The following is a 21,144-nucleotide window of genomic DNA, read 5'->3' on the forward strand; positions in this document are numbered from 1 at the left end:
AACATGTGTTAATTTTTAAATTATTAAAAATAAATGAGGAATTCATTGCCTGAAAGTAATCATAAGAATTTGACTTGTCTTCAGATTTTATCTCTGGAGAGAATTTTTAAAACTATAGGTAGTAGTTAGCTCTTAATTTTTTATCTGTGTGTAGAATTCTTTGCATGAATCTCAGGTGTTTCTAAAAGGTGCCTTCTCAAGCACCACTTTCAGCTACTTCCTTTATTTAAAAAAAAAAAGATTTGTTATCTAAAGGAATATTAGAATTTGATCTATGGTCAAACTTTATGTTTTATCTTACAGATTCATAATATATTCTTCATTTTTCTTTCTCTCTCTTCTGGACTCCATAGCACTTTCTTTTTATTTTTCTTATGATTTTTATAGTATTTTCTCTTGAAGTTGAATTATTTCTATTATGTTAGTTATACCTGTTTTATTGGCAACAATAGATAAACCACATTTAGACTCTACCAGAATCTGTTGTACTATATGAGGAAGTGTCATTTATTCTGTATCATCTGGAAAAAGTTTGTGTCTGATATAATAATTTTGTCTACCAAAGCCCTACTCTGCTTCATTCTTGTGTTGGAGTACCTCTGGATTCTTAAAGGCTGTGCTAGCAGTGGGAGTGCAAGCTCTGGTAGGTCTTACCAAGCTGGCAAGGCCTAGTGATGGACTGGGTGCCTCTCATATGAATGTCAGACAAAGCAGGTTCAGAGAAGTTCCTCACCAGGTTGGTCACACTGTGATGAAATTTTCACCTATTGGAGTTCTCAAAGATTAACTATTAAGTTGTACAGATTACAGTTGGTATTAGTGAAGGGGTAATACCCACATCAGTCAAATCATGTATCCTTAAAATATTGAGTATACCTATCCAAAGTATACCTAAAACTCAGTTTTGTTTGCCCAAGTTCTACCTGTAGAGATTTGCCCCACTTGTGAGAACACTATGCTTTCTTTCAATTGAGTAGAGTTAAAGCAGCCTGTAGTCACTATAAAACCAGGCGTTTTAGTGCTGTAGATGGACTCAGCAAGATTTTGATGGATGGTTCTCAGGGGAGTCTTTCAGTTTTTTGGAGGATTTGATTATAGCTACGTGAACACATGCTTTAATTGAGGGGAGGAGAGTCCGACTAATGCTTAGATCAAAGCTACTGGGGTACTTGCTGATTCAGAGTCATATTGTGGAACAGAGTAATTTAAAAGTAGGATTCTGTGAGTTACCACATAAATTCTGGTTTTGGCACTGCAATGATTGAACCAAAGCAAATTTAATTTGAAACTGGCTACTTTTGTGTTTCATAAGCCAGGTTCCATAATGACTTTTAGCTTTGGAAATGAACATAGACAGAAGACTTGGCTTAAGTTAGTCTTCAATTGCATAATTCAATTTTCAGATGATTTTTAACTGGTTCCTGGTCTGTACTCTCAGGGCAAAAAGTTTTAAAAAGTACAATCTAGGTGTTGACACTGCAAAATAATTTTTGTTACCCATATCCATAACGCTATGAAAATATAACATAAAAGCATCAAGTCAGTAGTCTCATAGAATCCACATGCAGGAAAATACTTAAAAGAGCACTATTGCATAGAGTTTTATTTCTCAGCTTGCCAGAATGCTTTGCTTTTATTTTTTCCTCCAACCTCTCCTTCCTCTGCTGCCCCTTCTCACTAAGTATTCATCAGGAGAAAAAACTTCCTTCGAGCCCATATTTTTGTTATTCTCTTTCCCTCCTTTTAAATGTGGACGTTGTAATTACAGAGCTCAGGATCCCAGTTTTTAGAGATCTGTGACCACAAGAAAGTGAATCCAGAAAGCAGACAAGTGGTTTCGTTTACTACAATTCTAGCTTATTTCCTTCCCTTGTGACCGCTATGGAATACTGAGGCTTGGCAACAACCAAAACCAGCTGTCAGAGATGTTACCTACCCCCATACTTTGGCCTAATAATGCTTTGTAAATTCATTTTTCTTAAAGGAAAATGGTTCTGCTGAATCATTGGTTGAACTGCTAACCTTGCAGGTAACCATACTTGAATTTGTCAAAGAAATGCAATGGAGGATGTAGTGTTTGCTTTCTTTTAAATATTATTTTTCTTTATCAGTTAAAAATCATTAAAAATGTCTGACATATATTACCAAACAAGAACCATATAATTATACAACAAGGGGAAAGTTTCAGTTAATCAAGCATTCAGAAATTTTATGTGATCCTGTCACATGTGATACTGAAGTTCTCATTGGTCTACTTTGAATCTGTTCACATGAACTATACAATTAACACTTATCAAGTAATACCAAGCAGATCCATTAGATAATAAACCATGTGCAAGTTACTTCATTTTTTTTTTTAGTAGAGTGAACTCTTCTGAGCCATGTAGCATAGGGATTTTCAAGGATTTTAAGGGAGCATCAATTTTAATATTTAGCATCCTCTTTTGTTCCAATAGACAGTACTTTGCTGCCATCGTAATAATAGTAATAACTCACATTTCTTTATTACTGTAAGGTTTAAAATACTTTTATAATAACCCTATGAGCTAAGCAGTTCAAATATTATCATTCCCATTTTGCAGATGAGGAAACTGAAGTTTAGTAAGCTGACTTGCCATAAGTCACATTGATGATAAATGTCAGAGCTGAGATTGAGCTTCAGTTTTTTGACCCCCAGAGCATTCCAGCCTCTTACCTTCCAGTAACAGGAATGAGCTTCAGAAGTTTTAATTAATCCCTTATCTCCAAAGAGTACTGTCTTACAGTTGTCCAAGAACATTAATGAGAAAGAGTTTTGATCACCACTTACATGTATGGGGCAAAATAGTAAGAAGGGATAAGAATGGATTTGAAGTTCTAAATCTTGGTGATGGGGAGAACTAAGAATGTTTACCTAAATATGAAAGTCAGGAGAGGTATAGTTGCATTTGTTAGGAAGATGATGAGTTTAGTATAGATAAATTGAAATTGAAGTGTTATAGGACCTATAAATGGAAATGTCCAGCAGGCATTTGGAGGTTTGGTATTAGAGCTTGAGGGAAAGGTCAAGGTTAGGGATATAGATTTGGAGGTCTCTAGCATAGCAGCGAACAATGAATCCTTCATGGGGTAGAAAAATAGAGAGATGAATACATAGTCAAGAGCAGAGTTCTGAGGATAACTGTACTTAGTAGATTGGAAGAATAAGGGAAACTAGCACATGAGACTGGAATTGTCATTAAGGTAGAAGGGAGAGAAGGTTAGTGTGGTTTCAGGTGGAAAAAAAAGGAGAGAAGAGAGTTTCCAAAAGAATTGGGTGGTCCATCGTTCCAGATCTTACAGAGAAATGAAGGGTAATGATGATTGAAAAAAGGTCTTTTGATTTCATTAGGTTCTTTGTGACTGCTCTTCCTTCATACTTTTCTGTCTTAACTTATTATAAGTTGTTGTTAATTTAGCTGAGATTCAGATAGATGGAACATAGAGCTAAATAACTTAGTTTATTACTATGACACCACCAAGTTTCTTCCTCTCCACCCTCTGCAATTATCCTATTCTCTTTCTCTTCATTTTTGCTTCTCTGTTTTTCTGTTAGAGATACTGCCCCTTTATTCTTCTATTATGATGAACCATTTTTAGGGGTGTGTACAGTGTGTGTGTGTGAAAAACTAGTCCTTTACATGAATTTGTCAGGGCTTCTTTATTTCTGTTCAGTGAGTTAACCATTTACATTGAATTGGGCATGATTTTCTGGTCTAGTTCTTCTCTGCTTTTTTCATCCCTGCTTATTGTTCAAATATTCTTTTGTTTCTAAAGATACTTTTTTCTTTTTCTTTCTCCAGGTTCTAAGTAATTCAGGATTCCCATGGTTATCAAAAGATTGATCCTTGGATAAGCCTAAATTTTACTATATTTTGTTGTTTTTCCTCTTTTCAGGTTGTTGTAATGAGTGATAGGCTTTGTCTTAATGATCATGAAGAACCCATGCTTTTATTTTCCACTAGCCTTTAATGTGTATCCTCCGTGCTAGTTGTCACTATAGTCATTTCAGACCAATAGTAATAATAATAATAATAATAATAATAAGCATTGCTTATCATTCATAGAGGCTAAGGGAGGAAACAGATAAGTTAGGAAATCTCAGCCAAGTTGGCACTCTATGTCCTGAGAGTATATGGAGTTTTGAAGACTTATTGGAAACTGAAATACTGGCCACTGGGGCCCTGCTGATACCATTGATATGGTTACCACCAGGGGGTACTGGAGCTAACTCAAACAGGCTCAAGTGCTGATTGTTAAATTTTCAGGGTGAGCATTAAAGTTTTTTTTAATTAAATTTTTTAAAAAGTTTATTTAGTTTTAGTTTTCACATTCACTTCTGTAAGATTTTGAGTTCCAAGTTTTTTTCCCTCCCTTCTCTCGCCCTACCCCAAGATGGTGTACAATCTGATATAGGCTCTACATATTCATTCATATTAAACATATTTTAACATTAGTCATGTTGTAAAGAAGAATTAGAACCAATGGGAGGAACCATGAGAAAGAAGAAACAAACAAACAAAAAAAGAGCAAATACTATGCTTTGATCTGCATTCAGACTCCATAGTTCTTTTTCTGGATGTGGATAGCGTTTTCCATCATGAGTCTTTTGGAGTTGTCTTAGATCCTTGCGTTGCTAAGAAGAGGTAAGTATGTCAAAGTTAGTCTTCACACATGTAGCAGTTACTGTGTACAGTGTTCTCCTGGTTCTGCTCACTTTACTCAGCATCAATTCATGCAAGTCTTTCCATGTTTTTCTGAAGTCTGCCTACTCACCATTTCTTATGGAACAATAGTATTCCATTACATGCATATACCACAACTTGTTCAGCCATTCTCCAACTGATGGACGTCACCTCAATTTCCAATTCTTGGCCACCACAAAAAGAGCTGCTATAAATATTTTTGTACATGTAGGTCTTTTTCCCATTTGTGTGATCTCTTTGGCATACAGACCTAGAAATAATATTGCTGGGTCAAAGGGTATGCACATTTTTATAGACTTTTGGGCATAGTTCCAAATTGTTCTCCAGAATAGTTGGATGAGTTCATGACTTCACCAACAATGCATTAGTGTTCCAATTTTCCCACATCTTCTCCAACATATACCATTGTCCTGTTTTGTCATGTTAGCCAATCTGATAGGTGTGATGTACCTCAGAGTTGTTTTGATTTGCATTTCTCTAATCGGTAGTAATTTAGAGCATTTTTTTTCATATGACTACAGATAGCTTTAATTTCTTTATCTGTTCATATCCTTTGACCATTTATCAATTGGAGAATCACTTGTGTTCTTAGAAATTTGACTCAGTTCTCCATGTATTTTAGAAATGAGGCCTTTATCAGAGACACTGGCTGTAAAAATTGTTTCCCAGCATTCTGCTTCCCTCTTAATCTTGGTTGCATTGGTTTTGTTTGTGCAAAAACTTTTCAATTTAATGTAATCAGAATTGTCTATTTTGCATTTTTTAATGTTCTCTATCTCTTATTTGGTTATTCTTTCATTCTCCATAAATCTGAGAGGTAAGCTCTTCTTTGCTCTCTAGTTTGATTAGTATCAAGCCGTTATATCTAAATTGTGTAGAGGGTCAGCATTTTTGCTCTGGGGATTGATAAATGTTACAAACCAGGGCTTGATTGATTCTTTTGTTAGTTTTCTAGACTTTAGAAAGTAATGGAGAAAATGTTAATAATGCAGATTAAGCTAAAAAATGTCGTGTGTGAGAGCCAATTGTTAAACTTTTACCACCATACTAGTTGTTAAATATTTACCTGGTTAGCACCCTGGGCAATGTGATGAAACTGGTCTTGTTGAAACTAAAAAATAGACAAGCTGGCATAGGCATGCAGGGTAGCTCTCTTCAAAGCTATCATAATGATCAGCTTAACAGAGGATAGTAGCGTAAGTGGTGTGTTTTTGCTTTTTGGTACCTCTAGAAATCAAGGTACTTCAAAACAGATCAGAAATACCAGTATGTCTCTTGATGGAATTGCTTCATTTGGAGACCTACTGACCTAAGTGGGTGAACCATGAGTGGACACAAAATGGAATGAAGATGTGAATATTTTGCTTATACGTTATAACAAAATTGGAAACGGGTCTCACTAATTACAGGTAAGGGCTTCATAATTCTTTTAGTCATTGTGCCCTCATCTCCAGGTCATACAACAATATATTGCCAACCAGTGTGGGCAGTCTAGATGAAATAAGAGATGAAATTGAAAAGCTGCTAAAATCAGAAAAGGGAAAAGTTGAAAACCTCAAATTCATTAAGAAATCTTCACTTAAAACTCCAGCAATTACCTCTAATAATGAAATGGATGATAGAAGTGGCACAAATGTCTCAAATTATTTTTAAAAGGGGATGAGCATGCTTAGACTGTAATAATCAGAAATCTCCTTTTGAGTTTGATGACATTAAACCAACTAGCAGGTGAATTATACCAAAATAGAGTAATTAAAAAAAGGTATCTTCTGTAATTATCCTGAATGAACACATCCTCTAATAGTATTTGACAGAAACCGTACACGTTTCAGGAGACCATCATGCAACAAATATATGTAATATCCATTGCCACAGTAACATCCATTGAAAGAAAGGTGGATATCTCAAGGAATAACCCTAAGAAGAGGTATCAAACACTACCACTGAAGAAGTAACTTGAGTGAATCAGAAAACTTGAAAAGTAGCAAAAAATTATATCAATATCTTGCTGCTAGAAAATTGGTGCACTATATTGCCCAATTAAAGGCAACAAAAAGAAATCCAGGGGAAAGGAATCTGTAAAAGAAAAGCAAATCAGAACTTCCACATTCTCTTAGTCAACACTTGATAACCAAGGTCAAAAAGTTAAAATGGCATAAGAGGTCGAAACTGCAAAAGAACAAAATAAAAATTTAAAATCAGTCAATAACTTGATCATAGAGTCTTGAGAAGTAAAGAGATCGAATAACCCCTGAGGGAGAAAAATTTCTGGTCATCTCTGTGGTTGTGAGAAGTTCAATTCAATGAAAATGCAATTTGGATTACAAGAAACAGAAACCTTGTGCACCATTATTGTAGTTAATGACTGTACATTTATGCCAGGGGAGGTGAATGAAATTCTAGCTGCTCTGGAAGTTAATAAACTGAATAAAATCAATAATTCTTGACTCAAACACTTTCCAGTGGTGCATAGATTACTGGCAATATTTTATCACTTTTCCTCTTAGACCCAGTTTTGAGCTTGCATACTAATGCAGAATAGCAGAAGGCATCACATATCTATTATCTGAAAAATGGAGCACCAGTGATGCCTCCACATGCAGGTTAATTTCATGTTGATGTATCATATACAAAGTAGTCACAGCTTGTCTATCCAAAAAAAAAAATTCTAACACAAGAAATCAATTGACTGAGGAGCGAAAAGACTGTGCCAAAAGTCTGAGGGGTATAAAGAGCAACTTATCTTTCATTCATGAATTATCAAACAAACCACCTGAAAGTTCTATAACATTTATTACTTCTTTTGTTGCTTATCACAAAGTCTTTGCCTCAGTTCTACAGTTATTGGCTTATTCATGCCCTACAAATTTATAAAATAGACTCAAACATAATGAGCACACAAGAGTATTTGGTGTCTACATAAAAAGGTATTGCATATTTAAAATATACTCCAAACACCATAATGTCAAAGACAAGTGACATAAAATGTGGATTTTTTAAAAACAGAGATTGTAGTGGATAGCTAGACAGAGCTGTAATGGGTTTAAATTGCCTCCCTAAAAAAAAAACTATATAACTAAGCATGGCTTCCAAATTAAAGGGGGAATCAAACCAAAACATCTTGTTAATTATTTGATGAATAAGGATGGCATTAAGATTGTGAGCTCTTATCATGAAAAAGAGAAAAGGACCTATATATGCAAAAATATTTCTGCAGCCCTTTTCGTGGTGGAAAAATATTGGAAATTGAGGGGATGCCCATCAATTGGGGAATGGCTGAACAAGCTGTGGTATAGGGATGTAATGGAGTACTGTTTTGCAATAAGAAACGATGACCAGGCAGATTTCAGAAAAACCTGGAAAGATTTGTATGAAAACATGTATACACTATCAGCAACATTGTATGATAACCAACTATGAATGACTGAGCTCTTCTCAGCAACACAATGATCCAAGACAAATACAAAGGGCTCATGAAGGAAAAATGCCATTCATATGCAGTTAAAGAACTGATGGACTCTGAATGCAGTTTGAAGCATACTTTTTTCACTTTTTATTCTTTTTCATGTTTTTTTTTCCATTTGATATGTTTCTTCTTACAACTGCAATATGGAAATATGTTTTACATGATGGCACATGTGTAACCTATATCAAATTGCCCACCATTTTCAGAAGAGGGGAGGGAGAAAAATTTTGAACTCGAAATCTTGTAAAAATGAATGCTAAAAATTGTCCTGACATGTAATGAGGAAAAAAATAAAATACTATTAAAAAGAAAAAACTGCAACTCAGTTTGGTTAGAAAGCAAAAACAGAAATGAAAACAAAATTGTGAGCTCTTTGAAGGCAAGGGCTGTCTTTTGCCTCATTTTCTGACCCCAGCAATTAACAGTGTCTGGTACATAATAAGCACTTATTAAATATTTATTGACTGATTGATTGAGATGACCCTACTGAAAAATATGTCAAAAAATATGTCAAAAATACCTCTTTTTTCCCATGAAATCTTTATCAATTATATTCAAAATGTCATTTCAATTCAATAAATGTTTTCTAAGGAAAGAGAAATTTAAATCTTTAAGTTTGAATCTAAAGATTATATTGGAACTATTGAATGAAAATAATGTTTACAAATATCTTGATCTCCTTTAATCAAGATTTATTAAGCATGAAGATAATATTAAGAGACTTAACTGGAAAGCGAAGTAACCAAAAGTAGTTCAGCTCTAGATACAGCCTTTGCAGTGGCTAAGATCCAAGAATGGAATCAAAAAAGCCAGTGATACGTTGACAAGTATTAAACAAATGGCTGATTCATACAGTTGTGTTTCTGAAAATGGATGGACTGATGATAGCAATTCAAAACCAGATCATTCCACCAGAAATTACAGAAGGGTTATCCTTAAGAATTCTGGACTAAGTGATCTGGACTAAATTATGTCAATAAAATTATAGAAATTATGCATATCATTAATGCAGGGTGTTAAAATTTAGCACCTGTGAAATATGTAGCAAGGCATAACCTGGTGACTAGTATTATCCGTGGGAAGCTTGCTATTTTTCATGGATTAACAAATTATACTGCAAATACAGACTTCAAAATGTTGTATAGGACTCAACCAATCAAACTGATTTGGAATTGGATCATTGTCACAGACTGAATTATTGCCCACAGTTGTCAAGCCGCAATTCATAAAAATTTAAGAACAATGTTTATTGGCAAAAATGTTAACTAAAGTCCTCATACTCTTCAAACTACGTGAGGGAACAAGCTTTCAAAATATAGAGACGTAGCAGAGGAGATAAAAATCACGTGGAAAGAGGATGAAGCACATTCTGTTGTCCTATCTGCTACTGTAGTCATACCAAGAATGGTTTTGGTGATCTTACAGAAGATGAGCTTATTTCTTTATACTTTTATTCAGCTACAAATAGCAGTCATTTTATTCAACTATGGACTATAGTCCATGAAACATTAAATATAAAAGAACAATAGCAGAATAGTAACCTGTCCTAAGATATTTTCTATCTGAATTGCATAGAAAAATATGAGAAAATGATAATAATGTGTACCACAAATAAATAAAATAGATATAAGTATAATGAACATGGAAAACTGTTCTCTAAAATATATTGCTTATACAATAATGTCAAGAAAAATTGTTTATCTTCTAGAGAGACAATTTAATATGACCCTGCTAATGTTAAATCAATTATCATCACTCCTGAACAGACTGAACATGATTTTCCAGTCTTGAGGAGTTATATTAAAATGTATGAATTACTCGATGGACATGGATAATTTCAAGTTATATGATTCCACTGAAAGGTACATTGACTTGTCACCTCATGGAAACTTTCTCCAGTGACATGAAAATGTTAAATGTAATGTGTGCCAAGGAAGGATAGAGACCAAAAGCTTTGAGCTTGATTCTGGAAGTCAAATTGAATATTTGGATGAGGGCAGTATGTCTTCTCTAGGCAAGACACATTGAGCATAAAGATATCCATGAGAAGGCTGAGTATCTTAGAGTAAGAGACTAGCTTTACAAAGTTACAATTTATAAAAAAAATTTTATATAAAAAATAATGTATCTGAGGACCTCATGAAACCATTGAACCGGTAATAGTAATATATGATATATACAAAGGTTAGGGACTTAATCAAAAGAAGCTTATGAGTTGTACTTACTAGAAATTATAGTATTGTAAAGAAAAACAATTTTACTACTACAACGTTGTAAATAAAAACAATTATGAATATTTAAGAATTCTAATCAATGCAATGACCAAGCATAATTTCAGATGATAAAACATGCTACCCATTTTATTGACAGAAAGCTTGATTCTGGACTAAAGGTGCAGAATAAAATACATATTTTGGGGACGTGACCAATGTGCAATTCTTTTTTTCCTTCACTATGCCAATTTTTTTTTACAAGAGTTATCTTTTTTTTTTAAGTAGGTAGGATTGGGAAGGACAATAAATGCTTGTTAATTAAAAATAATTTTATTGATCTTTAATTTTTAACACAGCCTTTATTTTTTACTTATATCTCTATCCTTCCAGAGAGTCATTTCATATGACAAGGAATTTTCCTCAAAAGAAAAAAATAAAAAGAAGAGAAAAAAATCAACATAACCAATCGATACATTGAAAAAAATCTGACAATATATGCAGTGGTCTACATTGGGGGACCCCCTAACTTGCAAAGTAGTTGGAGGAGGTGTTTTCTTGTATTTCTTCTTTGTGGCCAAGCTTGTTCTTTGTAATTCTGCGGCATTCTTTTTTATTGTTCTGTAGTTATTGATTTCCATTTACATTGTTGTAGTCACTGTGCATATTATTTGCTTTGTTCTGCTTATTTCCTTTTGCATTAGTTCACTTAAGTCTTTCTATGAATCTTTGTACTCTTTGTATAAGATCATTTTGTACCCTTTGTATAGTCTTTGAACAAGATTCAATACAATTAATATACTACAGAATGATAATATTCCATTACATTCATGTACTATAATTTGTTTGGCCATTACTCAGTTGGTGGGCATCTGCTTTGTTCCTGTTCTTTGCTACCACTAAATGTGCTTAAATATTCATGAACTGAAAACAAATAAATTTTAAGAAAGGAAAATGAAAAAAAACCTGTTTATACAACCTTTGCTGCAAGTTTCAATAATGTATTATCTACCAGATTCTTTAAAAGACATGTTCATTTGGCTAGAATTATGTACCAGAAGGTCTCTCCACTTTATAAACTAACAGATGACAAATCACACTACTACATATATAAACCCCAAGATATCTTTGAGAATTCAACAGACTATATTGGAACCAGTCTCTTTGGAAACTGAAATTGTTGCTCACAAATGCTCAGACCTAACAATGATCCTTGAAGACTTAAGAACAACTTTTTTTACACAGATATCACTTTTCTCAGTGCTTATTATTTCCAAACTACACAGAATGAAAAGATTTCAAAATATAAAGACCGAGCAGAAGAAGTGAAAACTATTGGGGAATAGCATTAATACATGTATCTTAACTCCTTGTGGAATTGTCTGAAGATTACAGTAATTTCAGTCAGTCTACAGAAGCAAGCTTATATCCCAGTAGTCTTAGCAAATTACAAAAAAAAATGCAGTCATTTTATTCACTTGTGCAATAGTCTGCAAAAAATTAAATATAAAGGAATGATCGAAGGATAATGACTTCTTGGATTGTTTCTATCTGAACATCAAAAAACTAGAAACAAAATAAGAGATAATTCACAATATAGCACTTTAGGATTTTCATTGCACTTCACTATAAGAACCCTGTAAGGTAGGTGATATTATCCTTCCCATTTTGTCTATGAAGAAACTCAGTCACAGCAAGGTAAAGTGACTTACCTAGGATGACCTAAGTAGTAAGAATCGGAGACAGCTGTGATCCTGTAACTCATTATGCTACTTACTTTGCCTCTTGAAATATCTCTCATACCAATTCTCAGTTCATTGCCTTTGCTTATGTAGTTCTTCTTGTTTAAAATAAATCCTCTTTCCTTTATAACTGCACAAGTCACTAGCTTCTCTAGCCCATGCTGATTTGAACAGTTGGTGTTTAATAACAGCTAGAATTTATAGAGTGCTTTAAGGTTTGCAAAGCCCTTTACATGTATTGTTTTGTTTGATTCTCACAGCAAGCCTGTGAGATAGGTGCTATTATGCTCTCCAATTTATAGATGAGGAAATTGAGGCTTGGAAAAGTTGTGATTTTCCCAGGTTATATAGCTAGTAGGTGGATTTGAGGTAGAATTTGAACTCAGGTGTTCTTGACTCCAATTATGGCACTATAATATCTACCATATCACCTAGTTGCCATTTTTTTTTTATCAGAACTCTACAGCATTTATAGTCTGTACAGTAAAACCCAACATTTAATTTATTTTGCCTTATATTGCCCCCCCCAACTATTTAATGTATTAGTCTTGTCTCCACAGTAGTTTAGAAATTAAAATTTACGTAGTCATGAAATGTTGTTAGAACTGGAAGGGACTTTAGACAAGACCTTTAAAAAGCCAGAATGCAAATACAATACAATAGTTATACTGTACTACTTCACTGTTAAGTTGTTATTAGTTTACTAGTCTGGTATTTTGAAGTTGCTCATTGTCTTTTCCTGGTTGCTTAAATGACTGTTTCCAAGATTAAAGCTGTCTATGCAAAGCCCTCATGGACCTATGAAATTTTGAATATTAGTACAAGAACACTACTTAATTAACTCCTAACACTAGCTCTTTCACCTCATGCTTCTGTTAATATGATCCTTCTCCATCCATATTCAGACTATGACTTGAAGAACTATTGCAAAATGGAAAACTGTTTTCTCCTAGGAAAGGCCATAGGATACAAAGGATTTACTCTCTCCTTCGTCCCCAACACCTTCACAACGTTTCTTAATGAAATTTTCTACTCAGTTCGATTTGTATATGGGGAGAAAGGCAAAGGAGGTTTGAGAAAATGTTCCCCTCCCACCTTTCTTGCTGTCATAGTTAATTCAGTAGTCTCTAGGTAAGAAACCCTACTGATTTTATTTAGTTGCTGAGAGAGCCATTTGCTTTTGTTTCTTTGGCATTTTTCATCATGAGCTTCTTCAGAGAAATAAATTCACAAGTGTTTGGCTGTCATCACATGACAAGTTCTTCAGTCTTGATTGATGTAATCAGCAACAGACACACGTCAGAAAACAATTTATTATTAATTCCTTGCTGCATGCTTCTTAAATAGGCCTCGGGGGGGTTCCTTATGTCTGCCAAGAAAATAGAATAATTCTTGTGAGTTTACTTTTAGACTGTACCATAACTGGAAGAAGAAGTAATGACTTTGGAAATGAGAGAGAACAATTCCACATTACCTATTTCTATGTTATGCCATTTTAATGAAAATTATTTTAAACTTAACGTCCCATTCCAATCAAAGGTTTTCTATAAAACCAGTAGCTTTACATAAAAAGCTCAATCTGTAAAATAAAATACTTGAAACAGCAGAAAACCGCATAGGTGTTTAAAAAGTGGGCTGTTTTCCAGCAGGATTTGTGCCAGCCTTCAGCACATTCTCTCCCTTTCACGATTATTTTTGCCCCCTTCAGAATGGCGAAGCCTAATGAATTGCCAATCAGGTAGAGTTAAGCCAATGATATATGAAGCAAAAACATGTCTTTAAAAATAATTTGATGTAATTTATTAAAATGGACCATTTTGGTAGAAAATTTAGGCTCTTAGGAACAGAGATGGACTTAGGGAATTAAAAAAAAAATCTCCATGAAAGACAACATCTTGTAAAACAAGTTCCAGCTGTTGAAAAAAATAATATAACGAAAGCTCCAAAAATAATGATGACCCTTTAGTTCTCCCCTCCCCCATATAATTGGATCCGCCAGGCTTATTTTAAAAATCTTATATCAAGCAGTCTTGTCACTTGAAACTCAAAGCAGGTGAAGCTATAAAATAACATACAGGTAGAAAAATTCCAAGCAATTCTGATAAAAATAATTTAATGTTCTGTGTCACTTAATTACTTTTCTAAGATGTTTACATTTAAGTGGAATTTGGTTAAAAAATGGTAGGGTTAGTTTTGTCACCTGCAGTGGTATTTTACAAATTTGTGTACTCTGGCAGTTTGCCCTCATCAAAAATTTAAAAGTGTATTTCCAATGGCACAGTTTCTATGAGATTAAAGTTTGATGGAATACTTCTGAAACTAACTTATCTCTTTCACTGTTCAATTAGCTTCCTTATTAGAAATGGAAGTTGTTTTATATTTTAGAAGCCATTGCATGTAGCATAATTTCATAGTCATTCAAATTATTATTATTATTTTTTGAATCAAAAGACTATGCTCTTTGTTAAATCCTTGAGAGAGATAAAGGATACAGTCCTTTGTAACAGGTGTGGTAGTCTTCTCTTTTTGGGCCACATGTTCTTTGCTTTGCTTTGCTTTGCTTTGTAAATTCAAAGACTTGGAAGCATTTATCTTTTTTGGCATTTTGATTCTTTTAAAAGTTTGCTGCTCACCTTGCATTCTAACAATATAAAAGTAAATTAATACAACCTTAGTTTAATCTGAGGAACCCTAGTTTTCTAATTAGATCTTTCTGATATCATTAGAATTGAGATGACATTAGCATATTCTTTGAATTTAAATCCCTTTATCGTAGTCTGAGCTAGAGTAGGGGTAAAGACATACCAGTGATGTATTCTGGAAAGTTTTTCAAATCTAATCAATATATAATATCCTACCTCAGAGTTTTGAGCAATTTTATAGTGCAGCAGAATTTAGTTACAATATTTGTTCACTTAATGATGGTGCTTCCTGTCCCCAAAGGCCCTATAGCCTAATAGTAGATAATATGTCTCATCATTACCCAAATTTGGTTATGTCACAGATCAATAATGTAGTTTGGTGTTTCAGACCAACGTCCAAGTAAGTAAACAAGTCAAAGCCAGAAGAAGATTGGAGAGAGGGAAAAATGGAAGAAGGAGAAAGGAGTAGAGTCCATGTCATTTAGAGGAAAGATCTGGGTTTGAATCTAGACTCTGTTATTTACTAATTTTATGATTTAGAGAAAGCAAGTTCATCTCCTTGGGCCTGGCTTTTCTCATCTAATTAGAAGGATTAATTAGTTGGACTGAAGGATCTGTAAGGTCCCTATCATTTCTAATATTTGAGATTCTTTTGTGGGAACTGAGGCTGTGTGCAACTCACTCTGATGGGTAGGAAACACAAAACACAGGTGACTGGGTTTGTTTCATGTAGAGGGTAAACCAAAGCTGATGTCTTTTTGTGTCATCAGTATGCTGACTACACACATTGTTCCATCATCAGTTTTTCCCTGTAGCTAGCTGTGGGCCTGGGCATTCACTTCCATGTGTAGTAAAAATCTAATAAAGTATGCTCACTATATACAAGAACTTCACTTTATTTGCATCGTACTTAGGCATGGCAAATTTATACATCAGTCCAACACGCAAAATAAAAATGATTTAAAAGTGAAGTTAAGCCATAATTTAATGTATTTTTTTCTATTTCTTTTTCAGGTATGCTTTTGGTAAGTGATTATAATTCAGAAAAACTATCTCCAGGAATTTACCTGGCAATCTATTTTGGGGTATGTACCTTGAGAGGATTTTTATATATTTTGTTTCAGTCTACTGCCTTTCAAAGACTTTAGTGAACAACTCTTTAATATACTCTTTACTTCTAAAAGACTCAGCTATTGTAATGCTGTATATTGTAATATAATATTAGGTGCTTAGTCTTGGAATCCTAATTTAGGCCGGCACCTCCTTCCCCTCCCCCATCTGAGAATGACCAGCTAATGCAGATGTGTGAAATCATGAATTTTTCAGATCCATTATATGCCCAGAAATTCTGTCTCCACCTTGCTGGAATAGAATAAGTTTTTTGTAGGCATAGTGGTGACAGTTCAATTACATTATAATGAATACATCCACAGATATTATTATTCAACTTGATTCTCTGGGGTACATGAAAAGGAGATATGCACATTTATTCATGTAAAAAGGATCACAAAAGCATATCTCATCTTTACACACCTTGGTGAGTTTTCTGCAGCATACTTAAGCCTCATACAATTCTCAACATAAAGTTGAAATTTGTGAGAGGTATTCAAGTCCCAAGTAAATTGGGCCAAGGGTAGCTTGATACTGTATTCAACACAGTTGAGTAAAATCTGTATTTTTTTAACCTATTTTTTAATTTACTTTGTTTAATAAAAGACATTTGTGTGCTCTGAATAAACATAGAGCAGGTAAGACCGGCTCAGAAAGCATGCAGGTGTATCCAAGTAGATAGATCGCTGGAAGTCAAGCTGGAAGAAGGGAGAACTGTGCATAACTGTTACAAAGGATGTTTGTGCCCTCTGTTAATGATGCAGATTCAGACTATTTGGTCTTGGTGTTGGAGACCAAGGAACATTTGTGTTCTTGTTCTTGTTTGAAAATTATCAGGCCTCTGAAAGATACTGGTGGAAGGAATTCCATAGAAATGTCCACTTCAGTTAAGAACTCCACTTTCTTCTTGGGGGTCACAGGGAGAGAAAGAGAAAGCTTGGTGTTTTATTTGGATCAATTACGTCTTTTGCTATGGGACTTCTATTCTGCATAGTCTTGTTAGTCTTCCTGTTATACGTAGGTGTCTGCCTTGAGAGGGGGAAAATATTGAGGGGACAGATGGACGAGCAGGTTCTTAGTAATATTGGTGGATTTTATTGCACAATCCCTGCTATACACTTCTCCTTTCTGAAAGGAGTATTAGACTTAATAATATTATGGTAGTGGTTGTTTAATATTTATGAGTCTAATTCTTCTAGTGCCTGAGGCACCTTGGATATACTATTAACTCTTTCAGGCCACTAACGTAGGGACATAGAATCTACAGTAGTTCAGTGAAGTCTTAAATTGTAGTGGTCATTTTAGACAGTTAGAAAAAGACACAACCCATATGGTCATATTTTTCCCCTTTCTTATTTAAGATAAAAATTTCAGTGCAAAATTTCTATTAAAATATTTATAGGCTAAGATGTAGATGGTAGTAGAATCCCTTTCACTAGCAATCTTCAAGAAAAGGCTAGACTACAAATCATGCATGTGTTAGATGGGATTCTTATTCAGGAATGGGTTAGCTTAAAATGACCTCTGGGGTCCTTTCCAACTCTGAGGTTCCTTGATTCTATGATTTGGTTTAGTTTAGTTTTGGAATGAGTTTAATAGTCACATGCCCTCCCACTCTTTAAGCATTTGTTATATGCATCTGTCTTCCTGAGGTTGAAATTTTCTTTTCTGTCTTTGAAAACATGATTAAAATCAGGGTTATTTTGGAGTTATCATCAAAGTTACTCTGGAGCATTTTAAACTTTGGAGGCTGGAGAGGGACTTCCTCTTCCATACTATCTTTTTTCACCAATTAAATGATATTTGTAATAGCTGCTGCTATTTCAGTCAGTCCCTTATTTAGGAAGAGGAACATTTATGCAGGACTTTTAACATTACAAAATACTTTTATCCCAACGTGAACACTGCAAAGGTAAGAAGACCAAGTATCCCATTAAATGATTATTATTTTTGTCTTTGAACACAAGGCAAAATCAACCCTGCCAGCTCTTTTTGTTTATTCTCCAAGAAAAACCTGTGATTCATTTTTCTATTTAGTTGAAACTTCATCTATAGGGAAAATGTCATATTAATTTTAGTATGTCATTGAGCCAATATCTCATATTTAGAGTATGTAAGTACAAGAAAGATCTGTGATTTCATCAGCATGGGGAAGTTCCTATGGGGAATTCCTTCCACTAAACCCTCTGTCTTATTAGATGAATCCAGGGGAATTAACTTAGGCACATAAATTGTGATTTTTCCAGGGTCACATAGACAGGCTTTTAACCTAAGTCTTCCTGAATCCAAGCCTAGTACTTTTTCTACTATTTGTATTTAGAGTACCAACCAAGAAGTCCTGGGTTCAAGTTCTGCCTCTCATTCATACTGACTTTGTGACCCCATACAAGTCATTTAACTTCTATGTGCTCTAAGTATAAATTTTTTAAAATTTAATTTTTTTTTTTAGGCAGTTGGGCTTAAGTGACTTGCCCAGGGTCACACAGTTAAGTAAGCATCAAGTGTTTGGTCTGAGGTCAGATTTGAACTCAGGTCCTTCTGACTTCAGGACTGGTGCTCTATCCACTGCACCACCTAGCTGCCACCTAGCTGCCCCCTAAGTATAAGTTTTAAGAGGGAATTTCATCTCTGGAATACCTTGCAGAAGTGTCTAACTTATGGCCCTCCTGCTGCAAGCAGCCCACAAAACTCCTGAGGGGAGGCCAGAACCAGATTAAAGTAATTGAGAAATATTTAACAAATTAAGTAAGAATACAGTAAAACATAGATAATGGTACTATATGGTTTTCTGAGTCAATATTTGACCTACAAGGATCCTTTTGTATAGCTTAGGAGCTCCTATTTCTATTTAAATTTAGTACCACTATCCTATTCCACAGGTAGTCCTGTCCTTTAGAGATGGCCCATAAACTGTATGCTTCTTAGTGGTCACTACTTTCTCTCCTGGCTCTCTAATATGGACACTATATAAACAAAAAGGGATCATACAGGCCTTAGGACTGTTTTTTACCTTTCTTAGTTTCATGGATTGTCATAGCAAAATGATTGATTACCTACTAGCCCACTTAGTGGTTGCCAAACCCCTCTGTACTTATCTACACTGGTCCTCTGACAGCTGCCCTATTCTGTCATCAAAGGCTGTTCACGCTCAAAGGCTTTCTATCATAATGGAATCTACCAGAAATAGTTATTTGCTGGTGTAGCATTTGAGGGGGTCACCTCTATGCTACTCTGAGGAACTGGGGTAGAAGCTTTGTGAAGGATTTTATATTCCTTTAAGCTGAATAATTAAAACATTCAGTGATTATTTATGAAACCAGAAAGAAACCCACTACCTCTCATGTACTTTGAAACATGATTCATGAGACTCTACAGAGTTCTGGGGATTTGATACAACTAGATCCGTATTTATATATAGAGGCAGCTAGTGGTACAGTGGATAGAGAGCCAGGCCTGCAGTCAGGAAGACCTGTGTTTAAATTTGACCTCAGACACTTACTAGCTATGTGACCCTGGGGAAACTATTTAACTTCTGTTTGCCTCAGTTTCCTCATCTGTAAAATGAAGATAATAATAGCATCTACCTCCCAGGGTTGTTGTGAGGATCAAACGAGATGATGATAGTTGTGAAGCACTTAGCAAAGTGTCTGGTACATAGTAAGAGCTATATATTGTTAGCAATTATTATTATTGTGGTTATAAATGAGACAAAGCAGTGGCATGAACGTTTTAGATATAGTTACTCTTAGATTTCAGCAAAGCGTTAGGTAATTGCTTTATTCTCTTCTTGTGGACTCAAGGGAGAGATAAAGGCTAGATGATAGTGAAGTTAGATAGATTTGGAGCATATAAAGAATGTATTTGTCTGTTGTAAATAAATGCAACTTTGTGTTGTGGTTTTCCAAAATGCCTCTCTCTGGAATTTAGGCTCTCTTGTGGCAGACTGCCTCTTCTGCCTAGTATAGCCATGCCACATTGTTTTCCAGAATCTTCTGGCAGTGTCTTCACCTCATACTTCTGCATGAACTTGCTTTCCAATTTCTAGTTTTGTTTTGTTTTTTGCCTGTGATACATGAGATAAGAAACAAATTAGTTTTTTTCCCCCTATAAAACAAATGGCTTTCACCTATTTTGGTACTGCCCCAATGTGTGGAGTACCTGAGACTGTTCTGGTGTGATGTTGGCCCGTTTCTTTAGTTTGGATGCATTGGCGTGTGTGTATGAGTGTGTGTGTGTGTGTGTGTGTGTGTGTGTGTGTGTGTGTGTGTGTGTTCTAGTTCGGAAGTGCTGCTTCAATATACTAGTGTTGGGATGGAGTTGTAAGTTGCCTTGGAGTAAAGAAGGTGTAAGATCTCAGATTGCTATTGTTGTACAATAATAAAACTGATGAAACAGAGGGTGCCAGAGAGCCAAAGTGTGTTTTTCCTTAAGGCTATCGTTGAAATGCATACTTTCCCCTTCAGTGGCTCAAAGAACATAGTACCTGAGGTTTATAGGCTACCCTGGTTGTACACTTCTTTTGTTGCCTCTGCTTCCCACTCCCTCTACCTCCCACATACCTTTAAAGGCTTCTCTTATGTGATTTTAAAATTGATCATATAAAAACCTATTACTTTTAGCATTGACTAATCAGTCTGATGGTTGTGGAGTCTCCTTCAAGAGCCAAAGCTGATTTCAAGAGACTGAGATATGACAAAGGATAACACATAAATGTTCCCAGGAAAATGGAATCAATGTGGCTAGAAAACACGAGGTCTTATTTTTTTCTGTAATTCTATAGCCATGCTTTCCTTGATTTGTTAGGTCCTCAGTGGAGTTAGTATGGTGTAGTACTGGGTACTGAGTCTGAAGACCTAGTTCCAAGTGCCAGCTCTTCCACTTAACAGCTTAGGGAAGTCACTTCACTAGTTTTAAGCCTTTGTTTCTTCAATAGTAAAATGGTGAGATCTGCTCTGCCTTCCTCTTGGGATGGTTAAGAGGAAAATGTGTTTGCAAGAATACAGTCCCTGGTACAGTGGATAGAGTACTGGCCCTGGAGTCAGGGCCTCAGACACGTAATACTCACTAGCTATATGACTGGGCAAGTCAACCCCAATTGCCTCACACACGCACAAAAAATGCGCGTGCACACACACACACACACACTCACACACGCACAGAGTCCCATGAAAAGGTGAGCTGCTATTTCGTTGAGTAAGTGATTACTAAGTGTGCAAAATACCATGCTAAACACTGGGGATACAGGTAGAA

At 35.1% G+C, this 21,144-nt stretch overlaps 1 protein-coding gene across 2 annotated transcripts in view; it reads left to right on the forward strand.

Moving 5' to 3' along the window:
- LMF1 (lipase maturation factor 1) overlaps window positions 1-21,144 on the forward strand; it is a 729,514-nt gene that overhangs the window by 86,820 nt on the left and 621,550 nt on the right. The window contains exon 3 of one of the 2 annotated variants that reach the window (XM_021006793.2): window positions 15,799-15,809. In XM_021006793.2, coding sequence (XP_020862452.1) covers window positions 15,799-15,809 — 11 coding nt within the window. Of the gene's footprint in view, window positions 1-15,798; window positions 15,810-15,846; window positions 15,870-21,144 lie in introns of those variants that run through there. The other variant, XM_078152596.1, reaches the window with a different exon arrangement.

Source organism: Phascolarctos cinereus, unplaced genomic scaffold, assembly GCF_003287225.1.
Source record: "Phascolarctos cinereus isolate Bilbo 61053 unplaced genomic scaffold, phaCin_HiC Scaffold_4;HRSCAF=312, whole genome shotgun sequence".
In the NCBI taxonomy this organism is placed as follows: Eukaryota; Metazoa; Chordata; class Mammalia; order Diprotodontia; family Phascolarctidae; genus Phascolarctos; species Phascolarctos cinereus.